The sequence below is a fragment of the Mesoplodon mirus genome, assembly GCF_964341445.2.
Source record: "Mesoplodon mirus genome assembly, chromosome: 2".
Lineage (NCBI taxonomy): Eukaryota > Metazoa > Chordata > Mammalia > Artiodactyla > Ziphiidae > Mesoplodon > Mesoplodon mirus.
Window position 1 is genome coordinate 125,492,421 of NC_138977.1, and position 23,290 is coordinate 125,515,710.

Here is a 23,290-nt window from a genome sequence, read left to right on the forward strand (position 1 = left end):
TGGTACCTCTCTTCATTTATTTAGGTTTTCTTTATTTTCTTTCAGTAAAGTTTTATAGTTACCTTCATAAATGTTGTTAATTAGATTTTTTCTTAGATTATTTGGCCAGATTTATTCCTAAGTACCTTATACATTTTATTACTATTGTAAATGGGTACCTACTTAAAAATTGTAAATGTCAACTTTTGTGATATATAAAAGTACAATTGATTCATTGCTTTCTTTGTGCAGCTGCCTTGCCAGGATTACTTCTGTTCGTATTTGTTAATACTTGTCATCATGAATGGGTGTTGAATTTTGGCCTTTCTTTTTTGGTTCTTTTTGTGTTCATTGAGACAATCAAATGGGCTTCCTCCTTTAAAATGCTAACATGGTATATTACACTGATAGAGTTTTGAATATTGAACCATGCTTGCATTCCTGAAATAAGCCTAACTTGTGCTTATCTTTTTATACACTAATGGGTTTGGTTTGCTAGTATTTTTGTAGAATTTTTGAATCTGTGTTTATGAGTAAGACTATCTTGTAGTGTTCCCTTTTCTCATTGTTTTTGTCTGGTTTTGGTATCAAGTTTATTCTAACCTCATAAAGTTATAAAAACAATGGTGGCATTTTCCTCCCCCTTTTCCTCCTCTCTTCCTCACTTTCTTCCTTTTTGGTGTATAGAATCTCTTATTTAAAAACCCTATTAGAGATGAAATCTGTTTTGTCTGTTATTAACATAGCTACACAAGCTTTCTCTGAGTCAGCATTTTCTGTCCTTTTATTTAAACTTTTCCATTTCTCTATGTTCTAGGATTGTTACTATGAGTGGCAGGTAGTTGGATGTTTTTCCTGATCCATTTTGACATTCTGAGATTCAAGAGTAAGACTGTGATAAATTGGCAAATTTAGTCCATTTATATTTATTGGGATTACTGGCATGTGTAGTTTTGGTTCCATGATATTACTGTATACTTTCTGTAAGTCTGTTTTTTCCTAGGCTCTCTCCTCCTTTCCTGCCTTTGTTTGTGTGTTTTGTTTTCAAGGCTGTTGTTGGTTTTCCTGCTTTCTTCATCACCTCCTTTATTGGCTTGGAAGTTTTGCCACATACCTTGTTTCTGTCTTTTTAAGGTTTTCACTCTTGATGACTGCCTGGCTCTTAGATATTTATTGAATAAACAAACATATTCCTTAATTTTCTTTCTTGAGTTGGATGTCCTTTCCTACATATTCACCCTTTTCTTCCTTGAGCAGGACACCTAGTCTTGGCTTCTTTCTCGAGAAGGTGATTCACTGTGACCAGGAGCCCTCTTCAGCTCCCACATGTTATTCCAGAGTCACCGCTCTGTGTTTGTCCAGTGTTGTGTTGGAAATGGAATTTTGTTGATTTTAAAATTGATTTGATTTTGGGCTTAGAATTCTTCCTGATATGGAGAGTTTTGTAGGAACCAGATCTCACAAGTTGTGCTTGTTACTCAGCTGTTGTCCCTCAGCCCCAAGCCTGCCTTCTGTGATGGGCTCTAGGACGGGGGTCTGTGCCCTCTTCCCCTTGCCAGCTGGGTCCCCACCTGGCTCTGCTCCCAGCGGCCAGGCGAGAGGAGGAGGGTCCTCCTGCCGCTGCCGCTGAGTCCAGTTTGCGGTTTCCCCGCCTTGTCCGGGGTCTTGTCACCCCCCAGACACCAGCCATTGCTTGTGCCCCCTCTGAGGTCCGAGGTCCGGGTCCCACCTGCCCCTCATCTGGCTGCAGAGTTTAAATAAGTCCTCCTCGTCGCGTACTGTCCCAGCCCCGGGGGTGCAGCCGCTTCCCGTCCTGGCATCTTGGAGTCTCTTTCTGCCCTTTCAGTTCTCTGATTCCTGGTTAGCAGTTCTTTGTGGGAAATTCTCTGTTGAGCAGTTGCTATGGTTTTGCTTTCTGACTGATATGACGGGAGAAGTAAGTATGTCAGCTGGAAATCCTACTCCTCGGCTTCTCTTGGGCAGGTCTTCAGATGATCTGGTCTCTGTTTTAAGCTAAATGGCATCCTTGGTTAATTTGTTCAGTAAGTGCTTACTGAGCACCTGCTGTGTGCCCCGCACTGTTGAGGGGGGACACAGCCCTTGCCCCGCTGGGGCTTCTGGTCTAGTGTTTATACCCTTAAGTTAGGAGTTTCTGGTTCTGACTGTGGTGCAACGAGATCTGGGTCTGGGTCCTGCTGGCTGTGTGGGCCCGAGCAGGCCCTTCACAGGCTGCCGGGTTCTCATCTGTAGGTTGAGGAGGCTGGACTGGCTGGTCCAGGTCACTGCTTGTGCTAAAATGAGACCTCTCCTTGGGCAGTGGGCAGGCGGGCAGGCGTCAGCGGCCCGGTTCTGCCCTCACTCCATCTGCTGGCTGTTTCTCCTCTCGAAGGCTTCCCTCAGGGGCCCTCTGCCCTCCTGTTCTGAGTTGACCATCCAGAGCAGGGTCCAGGAGCACGAAGGGCTCACGCTGAGGTCCATGCCGGCGGCTGGCCCTCATACGGGGCGCTTGCGGGCAGAGAGGTGGAGCTGGGACAGCCCTCAGCCCCTCACCTTCGCAAGCAGTTGAGATGAGTTTGCGATTTAAAAAGTGGAGTTGACTTTGAAGAAAGCGGATTTGTAGCCATTTTTGCCTAATCGCTACTGTTTAGTTCTGTCTGGGGAGAGTGAGTGATGTAGTGCCAGCAGGGGGCGCCAGATCAGCGGGGATTTTCCAGCAGTTTATTGATGCACAGCCGTCTTCATACACTGGGGTGGGGGCCAGGGACTCTCGCTGAGGAGCAGCCAATAAGAGCTGAAAATTCTCCCTGTTGGTGAAATGTCACCACGGGGTCGATTCACACCTCTGTAGGCGTTATTCCTTCTCTGAGGCCCCAGTCCCGCAATGCGCCCGTGCACGGCCACGTGTAGACGGCTGCTTTCCTTCCGGCCGCGTGGACCCCCTGTCCCCAGTGATGGGCTCCCTGTTACTGGGCACCCGGGTCCTCACGCAGTTTTGCTCTTGTGCGTTCTCTGAGCAAGTGCCACCCGGCCAGGCAGGTAGTCCCAGAAGGGAGCACACACAGAGCAAAGGCCCCTGCTGCCCGCGGCCTCCAGGCAGCTGGGGAGATGGTGCAGGGGGGTGGTGCTGGGGACCTGTGGTTCCAGTTCCTGCTGAGAGTGGAAGCCTTGGGACACCCCGCCCCCCAGCAAGGGGCTGAAGGGGGCTCTTGAAGGGGCACACCGTGCGGCGAGGAGGGTCCCTGGGGCAGGGGTGAGGGTCTCTAGAGAGATCGCTGGGCTCCAGGTACATTTTACACATGGACTCAGCTTTGGGCATATTTTTTGAAAAAGGCACTTCTTAGACAAATCTTTCTCGAAAATATGTCAAATTTAGTAAGTTGCTAACAAGGCCCCACAGTGAGCAGAGGGTGCTGCTCCTGGGGGTGGGGTGGGGGCGGAGAAGGGGGGACCTGGACACAGATGCGGGGAAGGGTGTGGGTCTTGACAAGGCCTGAGTGGGCTTATCAGTGGTCACAGCGCAGCCCTGTGGGGCGGGGCCTGGGCGGCCTGGGCGCCTGTCCCTGTCCCCGGGAGCGAAGCACAACTGGAACCACAGGCTCACCCAGCTCGGGGCAGGGGTGAGGTTCTTGGAGGCCAGGCTCCTGTAAACAGGCTTTTCCTCAGCTTTTGAGAGGCAGTGTGACCAGTCCCCCGGGCCCATTTGGGGACAGGCAGGACTTCTGTGCAACTTGATTTCTTTAGAGGCATCCTGGCCAAGCCCCAGCCCAGATGCAGCTTCACCTCTGCATGGCTCCATGGACATTGTCCCTTTCAGAGTGACGCTCTCGAGCCCATGGGGGTCTGGCTGTGGCCGGGCACCCTCACTGCCTTCTTCCTCCAGTGGCCCCCGCCTGCCCTTAGCCCCAGCTCCACGGCAGCCCCGTGGGGCGTCTGTGTTGCCCTCTGTGCTCCCAGCACCCTCTGTGTCACCCTTGTTTTCCGCCACTGGCCTGGGGACTGCGGGTGGGCAGGCTGGCGGCACATCACCGCCTGGTGTGGACATACGGAGACGGAGGATGCGTTTACTGGGACAGTGTGCACACGGCTTCTCTCTTGGGCTCTTGCTGGGATGGTAGGGTTTGCTGAACACATGTGGTGACGCGAAACTACGCCCTGGGAGCCCTTTGCTGGTGGTGACGACGCATCTGAGATGGAGCCTTGGCTTGTCTCTGCGTCTTCTCTCCCTGAGTCAGCTCCTTTCTCCCTCTGTCTCCGCTGCTCTCTGTCTCTGTGTCTCCCTCCCTCCCTCTCTTTCCCTGTTAGTTCGTTCTGGATCTTTCTCTCCCTCCGCTTGCTCTGCAGGGGGTGGTGTCTGCGAGGTTGGCTGTGCAGAAACTTAGCCCAGAGAGCTTTATAAGGGAGTGCTGCAAGGTTTTGTCTTTCTGCAAGATGCCGGCGTCCCTACGCAGGTGGGGAGCAGAGAGAGCCTGAGGCCTCGCAATCTTTAGAAACCCGTAGCTTCCTTTATGCCTGAAGCCGGTCACTTAGGCTTTTGAGTACCCAGGAAGTCAGAGATTTTCAGCTGTGATGCTTTTTATTTTTAAAATGTGATGACATTTGCTGGAACCACAGTTGGGGAGATGTCTGGCATAATGACAGTGAATTAATTCTGGTCGTTTCCCAGAGAAAGAATAAGATGTTTTAATGGCTGGTTATTTCATGCATTTGGGTTGGTTTGGTCTTCAGACACCAGCTGAATGTCTAGAGATTCTTTAATTTCCTAAAATGCTTCTAAAATTATGTGAAAGCACGAGCTTGTTGAAAACCAGCCTTTATATTATTAATGATTTCCTCCGCCCACTGTGCTTTCCTAGACATGCGCACATGTTTTTCCGTTGCCCTTGGACGAGGAGTTTGAGGCTGGGGTTGTCCTCTGGACACATAGTTGGAAGTGGCACAGCAAACGCTCGGGGGCCCTGGGATGACTCTTTTTTTTTTTTAGTCTTTTTTTTTTTTTTCCTTTTGCGGCACGCGGGCCTCTGACTATTGTGGCCCCTCCCACTGCGGAGAACAGGCTCCGGACGCACAGGCTCAGCGGCCATGGCTCACAGGCCCAGCCGCTCTGCGGCATGTGGGATCCTCCCGGACCAGGACACGAACCCGTGTCCCCTGCATCGGCAGGCGGACTCTCAACCACTGCACCACCAGGGAAGCCCCTGGATGACTCTTTTTTTCAACTTTGCGTTTTGGGTTGTGGTGACTCGTTCGTAACGTGAGGTTGACCTGGACGACCTTGAGGCCTCCTCTCCTCCGGTCTCTCCCGGCGGTGTGTCAGGCAGAAATAATGTCTCCTCCCGAGAGGGTAACGACATCTTTTTCTTGTTTTAGGGCTCAAAGTTTGGGCGGGGCATTGGACTCCTGCCACCGGCTCAGCGTACCTCTGCCCGGAGATCTTTCGGGAGGTCCAGGAGGCTGAGCATCACCCGCTCCCTCGATGATCTTGAGGTAACTTCATTTTAGGGTTTCTTCTTTCATTCTCCAGGTTTTAAAAACTGATACATCTGAATCTCCTTTGAATACCACCCATTTTCTACCACCTCTCCCTCTCCTGTAAACTCAATCTTCAAGTGGGGCTTCTGTGCACACCCAGCCCCTCCCCTGCCCCACCCGCTCCTGCCCTGTCCGGACCCTCTTCCTTTGCTCCTTGGTCTACAAAGCATCAGGGTGTGTCCCGTCCTCTCTTACGTGCCAGATGCCGTAATAGACACAAGAACCCTCTGGGGGCCTATCATTGCCTGTTACCAAATCAAACTTGGGTCCGTTTGCCCAATACACAGAAAAGCTAATCTACTGACACTGGGTTGTGGGGAAGGAAGGTACAGGCACCAGACAAGGAGAATGGGTAGCTCATGCTCAAAAGACCCAAACTACCCAATGGATTTCAGGGAAGGGCTTTTAAAGACAGTGTGAGGTAGGGGGTCATGGGGTATGTGATCAGCTTGTGCACAATTCTCTGATTGGTTGGTGGTGAGGTAACTGGGTGATGTTTCAGGAATCTCAACCCTCAACCTTCCAGCCTGTTGGGGGTCTCCGTGCTGGTGGGCAGCCTGCATAACTTCTTCCACCTGGTGGGGGTTTTAGTATCTGCAAAACAGCTCAAGGACACAGCTCAGGATGTTATCTGGAGCCCTTGAGGAGGAACTAGAGGTCCTTGACACTGTTCAGTGGCTAAACTATTGTTGTTTTGTCTTGCTTGACTGTTTTCTTTTGATTCTGAATTTTCTCACTTCTCTGGTTAAATTTGCTGTTTGGAATTTGGAGAGGGCCTAGGAGGCTAAAGCTTTTCTACAGACAAGAGGTGGGGGGAGGCACTGGGGATGCATCCCCAGGAGGCCCCCCCAGGGTCCTGCTCTGTTTCATACCCACTTTATTTTTTTTCATTATTTTAAAAAAAATTATTTATTTATTTATTTATTTTTGGCTGCATTGGGGCTTCGTTGCTGCACGTGGGCTTTCTCTAGTTGCGGCGAGCGGGGGGCTGCTCTTCGTTATGGTGCACGGGCTTCTCCTTGCAGCGGCTTCTCTTCTTGTGGAGCATGGGCTCTAGGTGCATGGGCTTCAGTAGTTGTGGCGTGTGGGCTCAGTAGCTGTGGCTTATGAGCTCTAGAGCACAGGCTCAGTAGTTGCGGCGCACGGGCTTAGTTGCTCCACAGCATGTGGGATCTTCCCGGACCAGGGCTCAGACCTGTGTCCCCTGCATTGGCAGGTGGATTCTTAACCACTGCGCCACCAGGGAAGCCCCATACCCCCTTTAAAGATATGATATTGATCCACACGTATTGAGAGTATCCTCTTGTGTGGTTCTCTTCTTTGATATGTAATCCTTAAAAAATTAATAGACTTTACTCTCAGAGCAGTTTGGGGTTTACTGAAAAGTTAAGCAGGAAGTACAGAGAGTTCCCATGTGCCGCTGTGCTGGGTACATGATTATTAGTTTAGGTTGCATAGCGTGCATGGAAGCCATTCCTTATGCTGTACATTCTAAAGGTTTGGACAGATGGATTGAGGTCACACAGCCACCATCATAGTGTCACACAGAGCAGTCTCACTGCCCTAAAATCCTAGGTGCCCCGCCTGGTCGTCCCTCCCTGCTCACCCTGGACCTTGCAGCTGTGGTCCTTTCACTGGTTCATTTTGTGTGTTTTAAAATTTTACACAGTTGTAATCATATTGCATGTCTTATCCTGCCACTTTTATAACATTGTATTATGCTTTCAAGCTTTACCTTGTAGTTTTAGTTTATTTTACTTGTTATGTAGCATTCCATTATGAATATGTCACAGATTTTTATCCATTCTGCTATTGCCGGCCACATGATAGAAGGTTGGGAACAGACCTCTCTGAGAGGAGCTGCAGCGGACAGTGTCATGCAGGTGCCCGTGTGCACAGCCGGGGCTGTGAGAGCGTGTTATGGGGAGTCAGTTGCTGTGACAGTCTCGGCCGATCCTCACCCAGGCTCTGGCCGCCAGCAGGACCAGGGGCCTTGCTACCCAGCTCACCGACACTTGGTACTGTCAAACTGAAATTTTCCCTGTTTCAATAAAATGCCAACTCATTTTAATTTGCATTTCACTGATTGTGAGTGAGACTGAGCATTCCATCACGGGCTCTTTGGCTGATCAGGTTTTCTCTTTTTTGAATTAGTAGCCTATTCATGTCCTTCTTGTAGTTTTAAAATTTTTATTTTATTTATTATTTTTAAAATAGATTTTGTAGTAGTTCTTTACATTTTGGGGATACAAATCCTTTGTCAGATAAAGGTTTTGAAAATATCTTCTTTTTGGCTTTTTTCTGCCTTTGTCTAGGGTGTCAATAGATATATATTTTAATTGTAGTAAAATAGAGCATAAAATTTACCATTTTTAAGTGTCCAGTTTGGGGCAATAAGTACATTCACATCATTTTGCAAAAATCACCCATCAACTCTGGAAGGCTCCTACGTCCTACAGCTGAAACTCGGTGCCCATCACTCACTCACTCACTCCCCCTCCCCTCCCTCAGCCCTTGGCACCCACTGTCCTACTTTCTGCCTTCAGGAATTTGACTTTTGTGTCTGGCTTTTTTCACTTAGTAGAGTATCTTTGTGGTTCACCCATGTTGTAGCAGGTGTCAGAATTTTTTCCTTTTTAAGGCTGAATAATATTCCACTGTATGGATGGACCACACATTGTGTTTATCCGTCTGTCTGATGATGGACACTTGGGTAGCTCCCACCTCTTGGCTAATGTGGCTAATGCTGCTGTGAGTATGAGTGTGCAAATATCTGTTCGAGTTCAGTAATGTTTTAAAAATTAACCATAATTTCTTACAAACTCAATAACAATTATCTGGAATAACTTGACTTTGGGTTTTTTTTTTTTGCTTAAAACAGTAAGTTAATTTGTGTTCTGATGCTAAGCTGGAATCCTTGGCTGTTAGAGCTAGAAAGGGCCTTGAAATCACCTCATTATCCAGATGAGAAGGGGGACTGATGCCAGAGGGTTTTCAGAGAGTCCTGAGTGGGTTTTTTTTGTTTGTTTGCTTTTTTTTTTTTTTTTTGCAGTACGCGGACCTCTCACTGTTGTGGCCTCTGCTGTTGCGGAGCACAGGCTCCGGACGCGCAGGCTCAGCAGCCATGGCTCACGGGCCTAGCCACTCCACGGCATGTGGGATCTTCCCGGACCGGGGCACGAATCCGTGTCCCCTGCATTGGCAGGCGGACTCCCAACCACTGCGCCACCAGGGAAGCCCCCGGGTGGGTTTTGGGGCGGCGGGGCGCATGGTTCTGGGAGGTGGGAGCAGGAGCGGCCATGGGGCAGCCCCGGGGGGCCCTGAGGCCGGAACAGGCCCCTGCTCAGGGCCTCGGGGCTCCGGGGTCCCAAGAAGAGGGGTCCCCGCCAAACCTGCATTCTCCCTCTGGGAGTTTGGCCAGGTGTCATCTCTGCATCGTCCTGGGAGAAGGGTCTCTGCAGGGGCCTGAGCCCCAGGGGACCAGGAGCCAGCGCATGTGGCTTGGTGGTGGCTCGAGGTCTGCTTCCAGACAAGTGCTCCAGGCCCTGCAGTCACCGCTTACTTCTCATCACGACAGACACCCAGGGGTCTGCTGTTATCTGCGTGGCTGATTGAGAGCAGGCTGGACCTCCCCTACCCTTTCCCTCTGAGTGTCCCCATTTCACAGATGAGAAGCTGCGTGCAGGCACAGTGTCCTTTAGATCACGGACTGCAGAGCACACGATCTTTCTATCACCTGTGAACCTCTTTTGTCAAAATAGTATGTTAGAGACATGGGATTCAATCTTTGCTACCTTTTTGCCTGAAGATTTCAAAATGTAGAAGCACAAATAACTTTAACACTCACCTTTGGGAAGCCTGTTGAACGCCCTGTCTGTCTGTTCTTCCCTCTGTCCCACACTCTTCGGCAGGTGTGCTAGGCAGCCTCTGGGCCATCCCCGTTCCTGGGCCTCACACCCTTGTTTGGCCCCCGCCCCAGAGGCACCAGCTTTCACATCTTGCCTTTAATTGTCCCTGCCGGGGCCTCTGCATGCGGCTGCCACCAGCCCGGCTCTTCTGCACGAGGCCAGTTCCGAATCCATTTCCTGGGCCCTTGGGACACTGTGTCTTAGTTTGGGCCTCCTGGAGCAGACTCAGACGGAGGGCCCTCTAAACGCTGGGCGAGGAGGAGGACCCAGGAAGGACCGCACAGAATGGGGCGATAAAATGGTGAATGTATCAATCAATCCAAATGAGTGGTGACTGTGTAAAACAAGAAGAATTGTGTTTTGTTTGGTTTGAAAGTACATGGAATTAAATTACAGCACAGCAGGATGAGCACTGGCAGAGGGGAATGGAGGTCAGGTGTTTCTGGGTGCTCATCTCCGCTAGGAAGAGGATAAAGGTGTGATTAAAATTTGATTTTTATAAGGTAAGGATGCATGTTGTAATCTCCAGGGTAACTTAAGACAATAAAATAATAAGTAAATTTTAAATTAATGGAAGGAAAAAAATGAAATAATAAAAAATACTGAATTTGAAAGAAGGTGAGACAGGAGGAAAGAAGAGACAAAGGGTGAAGAGCAGGAAGGACAAGTAGGCAGCCTCCGTGAGGGGGTTCAGTCCAACTGTGCTGGTAGTTACAATAACGGTAAAGGGGTCAAATATCCCAGTTAGAAAGGAGAGACTGTCAGGGCAGCATTAAAAGTCTGGCTATGCTGTTTGCTAAGGACACATCAAACTTGAATGGAAGAACGGAAGAGGAGACACTGTGCAGTACTAATCAGAAGGCTGGTAGCAGGGCCGCACTGATCTCAAAGTGGTCTCCCAGGCAGAGCGCCCCACAGATAGACAGGGAGCCTCCGTCATAGTGAGGCAGCAGGGAGCTGCAGTTATAACTTTTGTCTGCATTCAGTTACACAGTCTCAACACGTCCACAGCAAAAACTGACAGAAGTAGGAACAGAACTGGACTAATCCGTACTCACAGTAGGAGATTTTTTAACTCCTTGCTCAGTAACTGGCAGACTGAGCAGGAAAAGTTCAGTAAGAGGTAAAGGATCTGACCAGCTTGACCTGCTGGACTCATGTGTGCGGCACCCAGTAAATTCATCCTTTCCTCCCCGTGGAACATGTAGGAAAGCTGACCATGTGCTGGGCCATAAAGCAAGTCTCAACAGGTATGGACGTCTCTTCATCCAGAGTCTGTCCTTGGCCACAGGCAGGTGTAGCAGAAACCAGTGGCAAAGAGGAGATACCGCACTCACGTCCAGAGTGAGAGACTGAGTGATCTAGAGTTCAAAGAAGAATCACTGTGGAAATTAGAATATATTCTGAATGATAAAGAAAATACATCTAAGCCTGTGGGATGTAGCTAAAACTGAGCTTAGAGGAATATTTGTAGCTTTATGAGTGAATGTTAGACATGAAGGAAAGTAGGAAGTCACCTCAAGAGGTTAGAAAAAGAGCTGTAAAACAGACGCAAAGGAAGTAGAAGCTGGACAGTGATGAAGGTCAAAGCAGAAATTAATGAAACAGAAAACTATCAAAACAATCAGTAAAGAGGCATTACTTCCTAACTCATTTTATGAGGCCTCCAAAACCTTGGCACCAAAACCTGAGAGACACCTTAGAGGAAAGGAGGGTTATGGGGCAGCTCACTGGTGAGAGAGGTGGAAGGTCCTAAACTATATCATGTCTCCTGGATCCAGCTGTTCATGTTTGTTCCAAGGACAGTGGTTTTTTTTAACATTTGAAAATCAGTCAGTGTAATTCACCACATTAACAAAGTAGAAAAATCATATATCATCTTAACAGGAGCAGGAAAGGCATTTGGTAAAATTCAATATCTGTTCATGGTTAAAAAAAAACCTTAACAAAATAGGGATTAAGGGGAATGTCCTTAACCTGATAAGGATATAAAAAAGCCTATAGCATGTGTCAGACTTAAGCTTTCCCTCTGAGATCGAGCGAGGAAAGATGTCTGCTGTTACCATTTCCACTTAAATGTTTACTGCAAGTCCTAGTCAGTGTACTAAGAAAGTAGAACAATGGAGGTTAAAAAAACTTGCAGAGGAAAATGACAGTGTGATTATTCTCCCATGATGTGATCGTAACATGGAAAAATCCAAAAGAATCTATGGATTCTTAAAATTAATGAGTAAGTTTAGCAAGGTTGCTGGATATATGGTCACTATACAAAAATCAGTTGTGGACAGTTGGAAAATGACATGTAGATTCAATGTAATTTTAACCAAAATCCCAACAGCTGTTTTGTGGAACTTAAGATGATTCTAAAAATTTTGGGGAAATGCAAAGGGCCAAGTGTAGCCAAGATATTGTTGAAGAAGAAGAAGGTAGGAAGACGTCCTCTATGAGCTGCTGAAACTTACTATAAAGTTAGAGAAACGTAAAACTATGGAAGTGGCGGCACACAGATAGATGGATAGACAGACAGTGGAGTAGGAGAGAGCAAGAAACAGACCCGGCACCTGTGGACGTCAGGCCGTGTGTGCAGAGCAGGGGTGAGTGTGGTCTTTTCAGTGGTGCTGGGGTAAGTAGGGGTCTACATGGAAAAAGAGAGTGAAAGAGAACCTGATTCTCCCTCACGCCGTGCAAACGCAGTTAATCTAGCTGTGTCGCAGATCTCCCTGGGAAGGGCAAAACGCGAGTTAGTAGGGGATAAAGTAGATGCACATGTCCGTGGTGTTGGGGAGGGAAAGACTTTTTTAGCTGAACACAAAACGCACTAACCATAAAGACCAAGGCTGACTCTGACTCAGCGAATACTCGGAACCTATGTTCATGCAAGCGCACCTTCCCTCGAGGGCAAGGATGGGGGGGACACGAGTGTGGTGACCCACGGAGGCTCCTCACAACACCTATCAAAGCAAAGCGGGCAAGAGATTCAAACAGGACTCTGATGAGAGATGACCCACAGTGGCAAATGCAGCCTTAGAAAGGCTTCCAACCACATTAGTCACCAGGGGGGCAAATTGCAGCCAGTGGGGTCCACATCCCAGGAGGTCTGGAGTGGAAAAGACTGGCGGACGGCGTGAATGTTGGTGCAGACGTGAAGCAGCCGGACTCTTGCCAAGCACGGGGGAGTGTTCGCCATCACTAGGGACGCTGAAGACACAGGTGTCCTGAGACTCAGCATCCCTCGTGTCTGAGATGGCATCGTGTGGACCACGGGACAGGCAGCAATTCGAGGCAGCGTTGTCGTGAGGCTCCCAGACGAGGCCGCCTCTCCCACCCACAGTGTGACTGGCTCGTGCTGGAACGCCCTGCGGCTGCCGCATGGTGTGTCATGGGAGCAGGTGGACACCAGAGAACGCGTCTGCACAGTTCCATCTGTGTGGCCGTGGCTCGTGGTGGCATGTCCAGTGCAGAACCATGGAGAGAAGCGGGGACGTGGCTACGCTTTCCCTGTGACTTGGTGGGGCTGTGTCGCAGGGGGCGAAGGGGGAGGGAGGGGAGGGGAGCTGGTGACAGGTGGGGGGAGGTGGGGGGCGTCCCCCCTGGAGGGCTCTCGAGACGGGAGGTGTGGAAGCATCGGGTGGGTTTCTGTGAGTTTGGGTCATGCTCACGGCAGACGGTCACCAAGGAGCGCGGGACCCGAGAGGCAGGGCAGGAAGAGTGGAGTCTGCACTGCAGGCCCGCCTCTGCCTGCAGTGTGTAGAGACAGTCTCAGAAGGAGGGCCTTGCATTTTGGGACATCTTCAAGGTGCCCAGGGCCTCGGAGCGGGGCCCGGGTGCAGGGGTCCCAAGCTGAGCAGTGCAGGCCTAAAAGGGAACAGTGCCCCAGCCCAGTTTCCGGGAGCTGCCCCTCCCCATCACCCACTGGAGGCTGTTGACCCGTGTTGTGCGTGGAGCTGGCTGAGCCACTGCTGACCATTGGCAGGAGCTTCTCCGCACCTGGCTGCTCCCGCCATCAAGGGCAGCCTGTGCTGGTTGCTCTCACCTGAGCGGGCCCAGGGATTGTTGGCAGGACTGGCAGTGCCCGGCCTGGACAGCAGGGGGCGCTGAGGCCACGCGGTTCCCTCCCTGGCCACTTGTCCAGACTTCTCTGCTCTGGAGGGAGGGGGGCTTTGGGGGGTAGGGGGCTTCGCCTGGTCCCTCTGATGCTGAGGCTGAGGTCGAGTGAGCTGCTTTACACCAGCTCCCTGAGCTATGCTGGGCTGGCCCCTGAGACTGACCCCCTACAGCAAAGGCAGCAGGACCCCGAGCTGGGCCTCAGACTGGAGACTGAGAGCCCAGTTGCCGGCTGTGGCCACTTGTCTGATTTGGTTCACTCCTTCCCACCTCTGGCTCACCTCTGGGACACTCTGGGCGATTTACAGAAGTCCCATTATCCAGGGTGAAATCTACTCAGACATTTCAAAACAAGCTCTTTTTACCCATTTCTTACTTTTGCTGTTTTGCTATTTCTAGGGGAATTTAACTTTGAAGTTTTTGCTTATTCTTAAAAAAATTTTATTTAGTTTTTTGTTTTTGTTTTTTTTTGGCTACACTGTGCAGCGTGTGGGATCTTAGTTCCCCAACCAGGGATTGAACCTGCTCCCCCTGCTTTGGAAGCGTGGAGTCTTAACCACTGGACCGCCAGTGAAGTCCCAGTTTTTGCTTATTTTGGTTTTTCACATGCTAGTCTACTCTTTAAACTATTTACATAGGAAATTATCTTAATTCTCTTTAAGATCCTATTAACTCAGGGGCATATACTAGGTTTTCTCAGTACCTTGAGTGTCTCCTCACTCAGTGACTGTTTTTTGAACGCCTACTGTGTGCCGACGTTATTCTGGCTCTGTGGACAGCACTGGACAAAACTGACACCAACCCCTGCCCCGGAGTAGCTGGCCTCCCAGCAGGGATGGATGGACATGAGGGGCGGGAGGTGGGGCACAGGTGCTGTGGATGGGCAGGAGGTGGGCAGAGTAGCTTCAGGGTTTAGAAAGGGTCCCTCTGGCTGCTAAGCTGAGAATAAACAGTAGGGGTGTTGGGGCGGGAAAGGGGACAGTTAGGATTACCCTTTGGGCCGTGTGGTGGTCCGGGTGAGGGGAGGGGTTGGGGAGTGGGGGGCTGGGGCCAGGTAGATGGCGAATGGTCAGACTTCTCACCTCGGATCAGGGATGGAGGGCAGCACTGTGGGGAGACTCGAGGGTCCCCACCCACAAGGGTCACAGCCGAGACCCTGAGGCGGCCACGGGAGGCCTGGGGTGAGGAGCTGGGAGGGCAGGTGAGGCCGCGTTTCCTGAGCATCTCCCCACGGCGGTCACCATGGTCACTGTGCACCCTCCTCTGGTTGTGCCTTTACCCACTTAGCCTCTTCCTCGGGAAGTCTGGGCATCCCCGAGCGAGGGTGGTCTGGCCCTCGCCGGCCTCCTTGCCCTCGTGAAGGGGCGAGGGGCCAGGCAGGCTGACGCAAGCCTGTCTCTGAGCTTGTCTGCGCTCATCTCCCTTGGTTACTTTGAACCTTGAGTAAAGTGCGTGTCTGTCCCCTCCAGGCCCAACTGTGCCCAGGGCTGGGCGGAAGCCTCGGGAAGCCCTGGTGGGTCCAGGGTATTAAGGAGAATATACCCTCCCTTTTCCAGGACTGGCGTGGGGCGGGGGATGGTGACTGGTCAGAGGCTCCTGGGGAGACAGGTGACTCTGCAAGGAACCCAGAACGAAGAAGGAGCTCTTTGGCCCTGAGACCCCACCTGCAGCCCCCGGCCCTGGGATGCAGCTCGCCAGGGTCCCCAGTTCCCGCTGGACGCCCTCCCCTCCCTCTCATCTGTCCCTTCTGGCCGGAACCCCTCCCCAGCATACTCCCTGAGCTGCCCTGACCCCGGTCCGCGCACCCCACGGGGACTCTCATGCCGTTTTTAGCTCAGGACGGACCCCTGGGCAGGTGCGGTCCCAGGGAATAGAGGCCTCTGGGTTCCTCCAGCTGCAGGACTCGCCCGTGGGTGCTGTCGTTGGGCTTCCGGGCCGGGGTGCCCCCCAGACCCCCCTGCTTTCCGGCTGTTTGCTCTCTTGTGGAGGTGCCAACAGGGTGGCTGGCCTCAGCTCACAGAGGAGGCTGTCCTGTCAAGGCCGAGCTGGGCAGCTCCACGCCGTCCGCTGCCACCAGCCTTTTCTTCTCCTGCCCGGACCAGCACTTGCTGGGTTTGTCAGGGGCTCTGCTGGGCTTTGTGGCCCTGGGTCTGAAGCCGCCACCCCCTGGCCCCGGGTCAACACTCCCACCAGAATAAGGAGGATGCAATGGTGGGTGTGGTTGGTGCTCAGGATGTCCTGGTCACTTGTTCCAGGAGCTCCGGGCACCTCTCTTTCCCCAGGAAGTGAGCCGGGCTCTGGGCTGCCCAGGACACCATCTAGTACCGGGGAGTCTGTGGCCAGATTCTCGCCCCACCCCTTCCTCTCCTTGCCTTACGGACAGCAAAGGAGGAGACAGAGAAAGCCTGAAGGGACAGAAGAACCCAGAGGGCACAGCTGCACGTGGACCCTGATGGTCCTGGGCTCCTTTTTGGGCTGAACATGATAAAACACGCAAAGTGAAATTGTTCTGCTTCTGCAGGGACACATGTATTTCGGTCTGAAATGATTAAAATAAAGACAAGTTTGACACTGAAGTGGTAACCATGGGCGGCCCAGCACCTGGGTGCTGGGTTTTCCCAAGGTCCCAGGAGGTTCTTTGCTTTCCCTGTGGGCGTGGCCTATCCTGCAGTCTGTTGCCCTTCTTGGTCCCTGGTGGTCATCTCCAGGGTCTGTCTGGTGGGCCTTTGGGGCTAGGATGCTGCTGTCCCCCGCTCTGGCTAGGAGGCCAGCACCTCCTCCAAAACCCTGTGAATTAGTACAGGCCCCTCGGAAATCAGCGAGGAGGGTGATCAGGTCACAGAGTCACGGGCTCGGCTGATCGCTGTGAAAACCCCATGGTTATCTTTCCAGAACCCTCCAGCAGGTTTTCTCTGGACATGTGCTTGTGTGCACGTGTGCGTGTGGGTGGTGCGTGTGTGCAGGTGTGCACATGTGCATGTGGATGGGTGTGTGCAGATGTGCACGTGGATGGGTGTGTGTGCGTGTGTGCACATGGATGGGTGCTTGTATGCGTGTGTGCATGCTGGAAGGGGAGGCTGGGCAGTGGAAAGGATGTCGCTGTGTCTGATCCCGCGTCTCAGCCCTGCAGGCCTGCAGTGCGTACCTCACAGCTCCTCCCGCCGTGACGTCTGTGTGCCCAGAGGGCCTTGTTTGTAAGGGCACCCCCCCTTTCCTTAGAGATGAGGCCCTGCCAAGGAAAGGGTTCGAAGCCCCTCCAGGCCAGGCGGTCACCGGGGACCCCGGGAGCTGGAAGGAGTGGCTTCTTATGTCCCGGAGCCCCCTTCCCGGGGCGGCTGCACAGAGGGAGAGGCGGGGCTGCGGGTCCCCTCCCTGCCCCTCCACACAGCCCTCCCTCCCTGTCCGCCAGCCGCCGAGGTCTCCCCCATCCCTCTCGCTGGCTCACCACAGCCCCCAGCCTCCCATCGGCCTGTTCCTGTGCCCCGTGGTGGCGGAGAGGGTGACCGTGGCAGCCTCTGCTCCTTCCCCTCTCCTGCCTCCATACATTTATTGCGTGAGAAAGCCTGTCTGAGGCAGCGCGAGCCAGTGCCCGCTCGTTATCTCTGACAGTTCTGCCCGTGCACAGGACACTCACGCTGGCCGTGTGCGACTTTCTCCCACGGAAACAGAGTAGGGTGGGCTCGGCGTGTTCCGGCTGGCGGCCTGACCCCCAGCCCCAGGCCATCATCCCCGCCCGCTGGCCCGTGGGCACCACTGTGCCCGCAGCCCTGGACAGGATGCGTGCCGAGGTCCTCCCGGTCTAACACGCCAGGAGCGAGGGCCGTTCCTGGAGCCCCTCAGACGAGACCCTGGGCACCTGCTGCGGAGAGGTTTTGACAGGGAAGCACCTTGGGGAGAGCAGTTTAGCCCGAATGTCCAGAAAGCCAGCAGGTAGCTCTGCAGTGATACCTAGGTTCTGGAAACAATTTTCTTTTTCTTTCCTTCTTGCTTTTAAAACCAGGACCTGCATGGCCCCCTCGCGTTCAGGTTGTGTCAGGTGTTGGGAGGCAGACGGCAGATCGTGGAGCAGGGGCCGGGCCCCGAGACAGGTCTTAGGAACACGGCAGGTTCCCAGGGCTGGCCCTGCACACACGTGCACGTGGAGCTCATAATAGACTCGTCAGCCTCTGTAATTAGGCGGCGCACTGCACCACGCTGCTAAAAAACAAATTCTCTGCAGCTGCTGTACTGACTGAGCAATTACCCCTATCAGCTGAAGGTTTATTCTTCTGATTTGGTAGAGGAAATACTTTTAAAATGATCTCACAGCATGATTTATGTAAACGGAATTTTTTTTTTCTTTGTACGAGACAATTGAGATAGAGTCTGAATCCCTGGCAAACCACAGCTTCCTGCAGTGTCCTGTTGCTATGGGTTACGGAGGGAGCGGGATGGAACTTCATCTGAAATGTCTTTAAACTTTCTGACGTGCACAGGCGTGCGGCGGGGCTGCATGGTGTGTTTTAGAGCTGTGTGCCTGGTGCGGGTCAGAAGTTCTCCTGTCTTAAGATGAATTTGGAAAAAGGGTTGCCAAAGGAGACTCACGTTTTAAACAGTCAGCAGGTAAGCTACTCCAGATGTTTCTCGTCACTTAAACGGAATTGTTTTAAGGAAACTTGGCATCTTGGTTACTGCTTTATTTTCAGCGTGTTTAGAGAATGGTAGCTTTTAAGTGTAAACTTTGAAAATGTCTTTCTTGTGTCTACATCATGGAGCCTGAAGTGAGTCCCGTGGAGGTAAAAGCCCGGCTCTGGGACCACAGACCAACACCCAGAGCGAGGCTGTGCTGGGGGTCAGTCACACCGGGTCCCCCCAACCTTTCGGGGGACACTGCCCGCGTTCTAAGTCAGGCTTACAGAGAGCATCCATGTTTCCTTGTCCTTACCATAGTGATTCTAATAGATTTTGAAGATGAGTGACTTAATTTTGTTGAGATATTCAATTTCGACCAGATACCTGTATTACAATTTTTCTTACTCTTTAAATTACTGTTTTATAACTAACATTTTCTCTTGTTTAAAATTGAAGTATAGTTTTATTTTTTTTAATGGATTTACGATGTGTTAGTTTCGGGTGTACAGCAAAGTGATTTGGTTGCATATATCTAGCATTTTTAAATGTAATGAGCTGGTTCTGCTTCATATACATACTTGGGGAACTACTTACTGGCAATCGTATGGAATGATTGATTAGTATCTAAGCTTATAGAGTTGAACTTACTATAAACTGTTTTTTAAAAGATTTGAGATTAAATAAAAAGAATAATTTTTACTTTCCTCTCGTGGCTGTGCTGTGTTGATGTAAAGGCAAAAATAAATTTAAATTATTTACAAAAGATTGTTCCTAGTTACTGGGTACCAGTTTAAATTCATTCTTTTCTGAGAGTTGTTTCGTCTTAAAATGTTCTCTGAAATCAGTTAGAGCCTTCTGTAGAGAACAGCAGGAGGAACTACTTGCTCAGAAGTGACAGGTTTGGGTGTTGGGTTTAGGAAAATGACTGCATCGTTCCCTTTAAATAGAAAATAGAAGTAGGTCTGCTGGACAGGCCAAGAGTCATGCCTGTGAAGGAAGTGCAGATTTTAATGGATTTTAAAAATATTTACTATGTATTTTGAAAACTCCTTGTACTGATAAAGCTCACTTGAGGGGGTGGGCTGGCGGCTTTGATGTTTACGGGAGTGCTTGCTGCCTGCCCGCCTCTGGCCCTCTCTGCAGGAGTAGTACTAACGTTTCCTGTCCATTCCATTTCATGTCCTGGTGGAAAAGGAAACTTTGGATACACTGTGTCCAATATATGCACCAATTGACCAGTTACTAACTTGTACATATATGTAGGCTGCATTTTCGTTCCCATGGTATATAGAAGCAAGTTTTAGAAAATGTTTTTTGAGTGAAAAAAAAAACAACACTAGAAATCTGCCTTTTACTTGCCTACATAAACGATTTGGATTCGTTTTGAAATTTTGCAAATGCTCAACCCAGCAAATAACAAAATCTGGTTGGTAAGGTCATATTTTAAGCAATAGGAAATGGGCTGGAAGGTGGTAGGGCAGTGTGCAGTCCTCCGGGTCTGGCCGGCTCTGCCTGCGGGCCGGTGGGAAAGGGGGCAGAAAGCACCGTGGCCTCCAGGTCAGTCCTAGCGAGAGACGTCTCGGGGTGAAGGGCAGTAGGGCTGGGGGGTCCGTGTGGGAAGGCCGCCCTCCCCTTGCCAGCTCTGTGCCTCCCCCGAGCCTCAGATTGTCCATTTCTACCATGGGTGTGTCACGGGCCCCGTCCACTGTGCATGTCCTCAAGGAAAGCCGTGACTTGTGAAGGGCGCTGTGTCTCTCGTAGAGCCTTTCATCTTGGAGAGGAGAACCTGTGAGCCTTGAGAGGAGACATCTCCCGTAGCCATCTAAGAAGCGCACAGGGAAGCTGATGGATGCGGACCCGGCAGGAACGCAAGGCCCTCACTGGCCAGATGAACCTGTCGGTTTCCCCATCTTTTAGGAATGAGGTCCAACATAAGTAGACTTTGAAATGTATCTGCCCCTTTGCCAAAACAACGCTATTCATCATATTTAAACCACACCACGATCGGCTGTTACAGCCTCAGGGGCTAGGAAGATTGCATATTGAGGAGGCACAAGAAATTGTTGCGGGAAGAAGGAAAGCTTAGTGGGCTCCCTCTCTGGACCCCCTTGCGGACCTTGGAGTGGCGCCCAAGCACCCCTGCCGTGTCTGACTGGCTCACTGGGGTGGGGGGCTGCGGCGGTGCTCCACGCTGTGGCCGGGCCGCCGCCCAGGAGGGCTGCGACAGAATTGGCCATGTGCCGTCCGGTGACGCAGCCCTGCCAGGCAGAGCGCCGGGCCGGAGAGTTTGGTGACCCCGCGCCACCGCAGCCAGCGGCAGGCTCCACACCGCCTTCTGGGCTGTGGGAGCAGCCCCCCGTGAGGTCGGGGGCCCCGGGCACCACCGTGGGCACCACCTCGGCCGACCTGACCCTGCGTCCCTGCTCTGCTCTCACTGAGCCAGACCCACAGTCCATGTCCGCAGCACCCAGTGCCGCCGGGTGGAGATGTCCGGCCTGCTTGGGCGTCCGCTCCGGTGGCTCAGCTGCTCCGGGAGGGCGCTCAGCCCTGTGGGTCCCGGACGTGCATACAGGTTCTGCCGCATCGCACTCGGGCGGTCTTTGGGAGAGTCCGGTGTGGCAGCTCCGTGTGGCCTTCCCTCTGCCCAGGCAGGTGCCTCTGGGCTCTGGAGTCCCAGGGAGAGAGCTTGCCTGACACCAAGGGCTTTACCCCTGCGTGTGCTGGGCTCTGGGTGGGATTTGAAAATAAAGTCTGCCCTGTGAAAAACTGTAAAATAGTCTTTTCTGGGCGGCGCTGAGCAGGGAGGTGTCAGGACCAGCCTCAGTGGGCGGGCTGCATGGTGGTCAAGGCGGCGGCAGCGGTCAAGGCTGCGGGCGCCCGCTGAGGGGATGGCGCGGTCCAAGCACAGCTGAGGGAATGCGGATGCTGAGCAGCGTGTCCCGGGGAGGAGCCCTTGAGGAAGGCAGCTCCGTGTGCTGGGGAAGTGAGAGCCTAAAGCGGGAGGCGCAGGGGTGGCCAGGCGTGGGCCCCTGCTTCCTTCCCTGCAGAGCGCACACTAGGACCCCACTGGCCCTCTCCTGGTTGGGGGCGGCGTGGGCAGGGGGCAGATCTGAGCTCGTGCCCTTCTGTGGGCTGGCGTGTCTGAGGCGCTGGGCCCGCTCTCTCTGAACCTCTTCGGGAGAAGCTTGATGGGCTGTCAGCGAGCCCTTCAGTTGACCGAGTTTCTTTTTAGCTCAGATGAGCTGACTTGTGCTCACTGGCCTCTCCCCCTACGTCAGCTTCTCCTGCTTCTGCCGCCCTGGGTGGTCCTGACCAGAGCTGGCCGGGGTGGCACCGGGCTGCGTGTCCAGCAGTCTTTGCCAGCGGGCATCCTGTCGTGCTGGGTGCACCCCAGTCGCTCAGGCCTGCTCTGCCCCAGGCCTCTTCGTCTGAAAACTGCATGGGGCAGTGGCTTCGGTCTGTCCAGGACCGTCCACTGTTCCCCACTTGATCTGTGGGCTACACAAATTCTTTTCTCCTTTTTTAACACTCTGATTCTTGTTATCTGTAGAAGAAGAAGGCCTCCTAGTATACTTGAAGGAAACGATCATCTTCCCTTTTGTTCACATCTTCCCTTTCTTCTGTAAGAGGCTGGTCACTTGGAACTGGGCTTCTTCCCTTGCATCCTGTCCCTCCTTTCTCTTGTTTGTTTGCATGGCCGCAGGCGGCTCCTTTCTCCTGGGTCCTCTCAGTGAGCGCTTCTCCCCTCGACTCTGAGCACACGGTTCTCATCTGGCAGGCGTGGAAGCTGGGCCCACCTCCTCCTGAAACAGCAGGACCTGTCTGTGTCCCAGCATCCCGCTGCTACTCGAGGCTGCCCTCCCCGCCCCACCTCTGCAGATCTGGAGCCGCATCCCTTAGGACGTGCGGGAGGCCTGGGGGAAGGGCCCAGCCCTGCTCCTGCCGGGGTCCCCGACCCCGGAGCCCTGCGGTCAGCAGGCCCCTGGGCTCGACCCTCTGAGACCCTCCAAGTCTGTCTGACCTTATACTTCCTCGCCCGCTGACTCTCCTGCCTGGGGCCCTGGGGGCCCTGCTCGCTCTGCCCCACGTCAGCCCCCTTCTGTGCCATGCGCTCCTGGACACCTGCCTCCCCGGGACGGCGGGGACCCTCGCATAAGCGCCTGGGTTGCAGGTTTGTGGCAGGCACCCGGCATCTGGAGGAGCGTGCGTTTTGTTGAGTGAGTGGAAGCCGTCCCAGCACGTTCCCCACTTCCCACGCTCCCTGACCCCCAGGGCCGGTGCCTCCCCACCCCCACTGCCCCTGGCCTGCCTGGGGAACAGGGGCTCCAGCTCCGCCGAACAGAGGTTTTCAAGTGGTGGCTGCATCTCGGCCTCCATGAGAAAACGTTTCAAACGTTTCCTGGGTTTGGGTTCCAAGTTCAGAAGAGAGGGGGCTTCGGATTCGGTGGACTCTTTATCCAGAAGGAGCTCCTGGTGAGCGAACCTGTCTGAGGCTATACTCAGTGCCACTTCCTACCCAGGACATCCCAGGACGCCAGTGTTTACGTTAACTTGACTTGCAGGAGTCCGGCTGTCCTGTGGGGATGCAGACGTGAAAGTTGTCCCAGACCCTCTGAGACTTCCCGCCCTGTCTACACAGTGGGGATGCGGGTCTTTCTTCTGCTGGGCTGGCCAGTGTGGAAGGGGTCTTTGTCTTCATTTCAGCAGTGAGGCCAGAGGGTTCTCGTGTAAATTTGGATGCTTACCTCAAACCCCTAGCGTTAGTGTGGCGCCCGTGTGCCACCTCGTCCGTGTTCCTTTGGGCTTTTAAGTGTTTGTAATTAATGATCTGAGGCTTCTCCAAGGGCACATGGAAATACTAGCTGTTAAATTCTTAGGAAAATGCTGTGATTGTGGGTTTTCGTTTTTTTCTGATTTTACTGGAGATTGAAGAGCTCTTTGGGACACACACACACACACACACAGGAGACGCACAGATTGCATTCTGAGCCGGGGCCCCTGCGCCCTCCAACTGCAGGCCCCCACTGCCTGTCCCCACCCCTCACAGGAAGTGCCGTGAGCTGCCTGGTGAGCCCCAGCCTGCCTTGTGTCCAGCCACCCCGCTGGTCGCTGGGCAGCACTGAACACACCTGTGGTGCTGTCGTCCTGCTGTCACCACA

General features: G+C 52.6%; 1 protein-coding gene across 6 annotated transcripts in view; it reads left to right on the forward strand.

Moving 5' to 3' along the window:
- RGS12 (regulator of G protein signaling 12) overlaps nucleotides 1-23,290 on the forward strand; it is a gene marked incomplete at its 5' end in the record, with an annotated part of 118,333 nt that overhangs the window by 39,063 nt on the left and 55,980 nt on the right. For 4 of the 6 annotated variants that reach the window (XM_082611288.1, XM_082611291.1, XM_082611290.1 and 1 more), the window contains one exon: nucleotides 5,347-5,463. In XM_082611288.1, coding sequence (XP_082467414.1) covers nucleotides 5,347-5,463 — 117 coding nt within the window. Of the gene's footprint in view, nucleotides 1-5,346; nucleotides 5,464-17,966; nucleotides 18,123-23,290 lie in introns of those variants that run through there. The other 2 variants (XM_082611293.1, XM_082611292.1) reach the window with 2 other exon arrangements.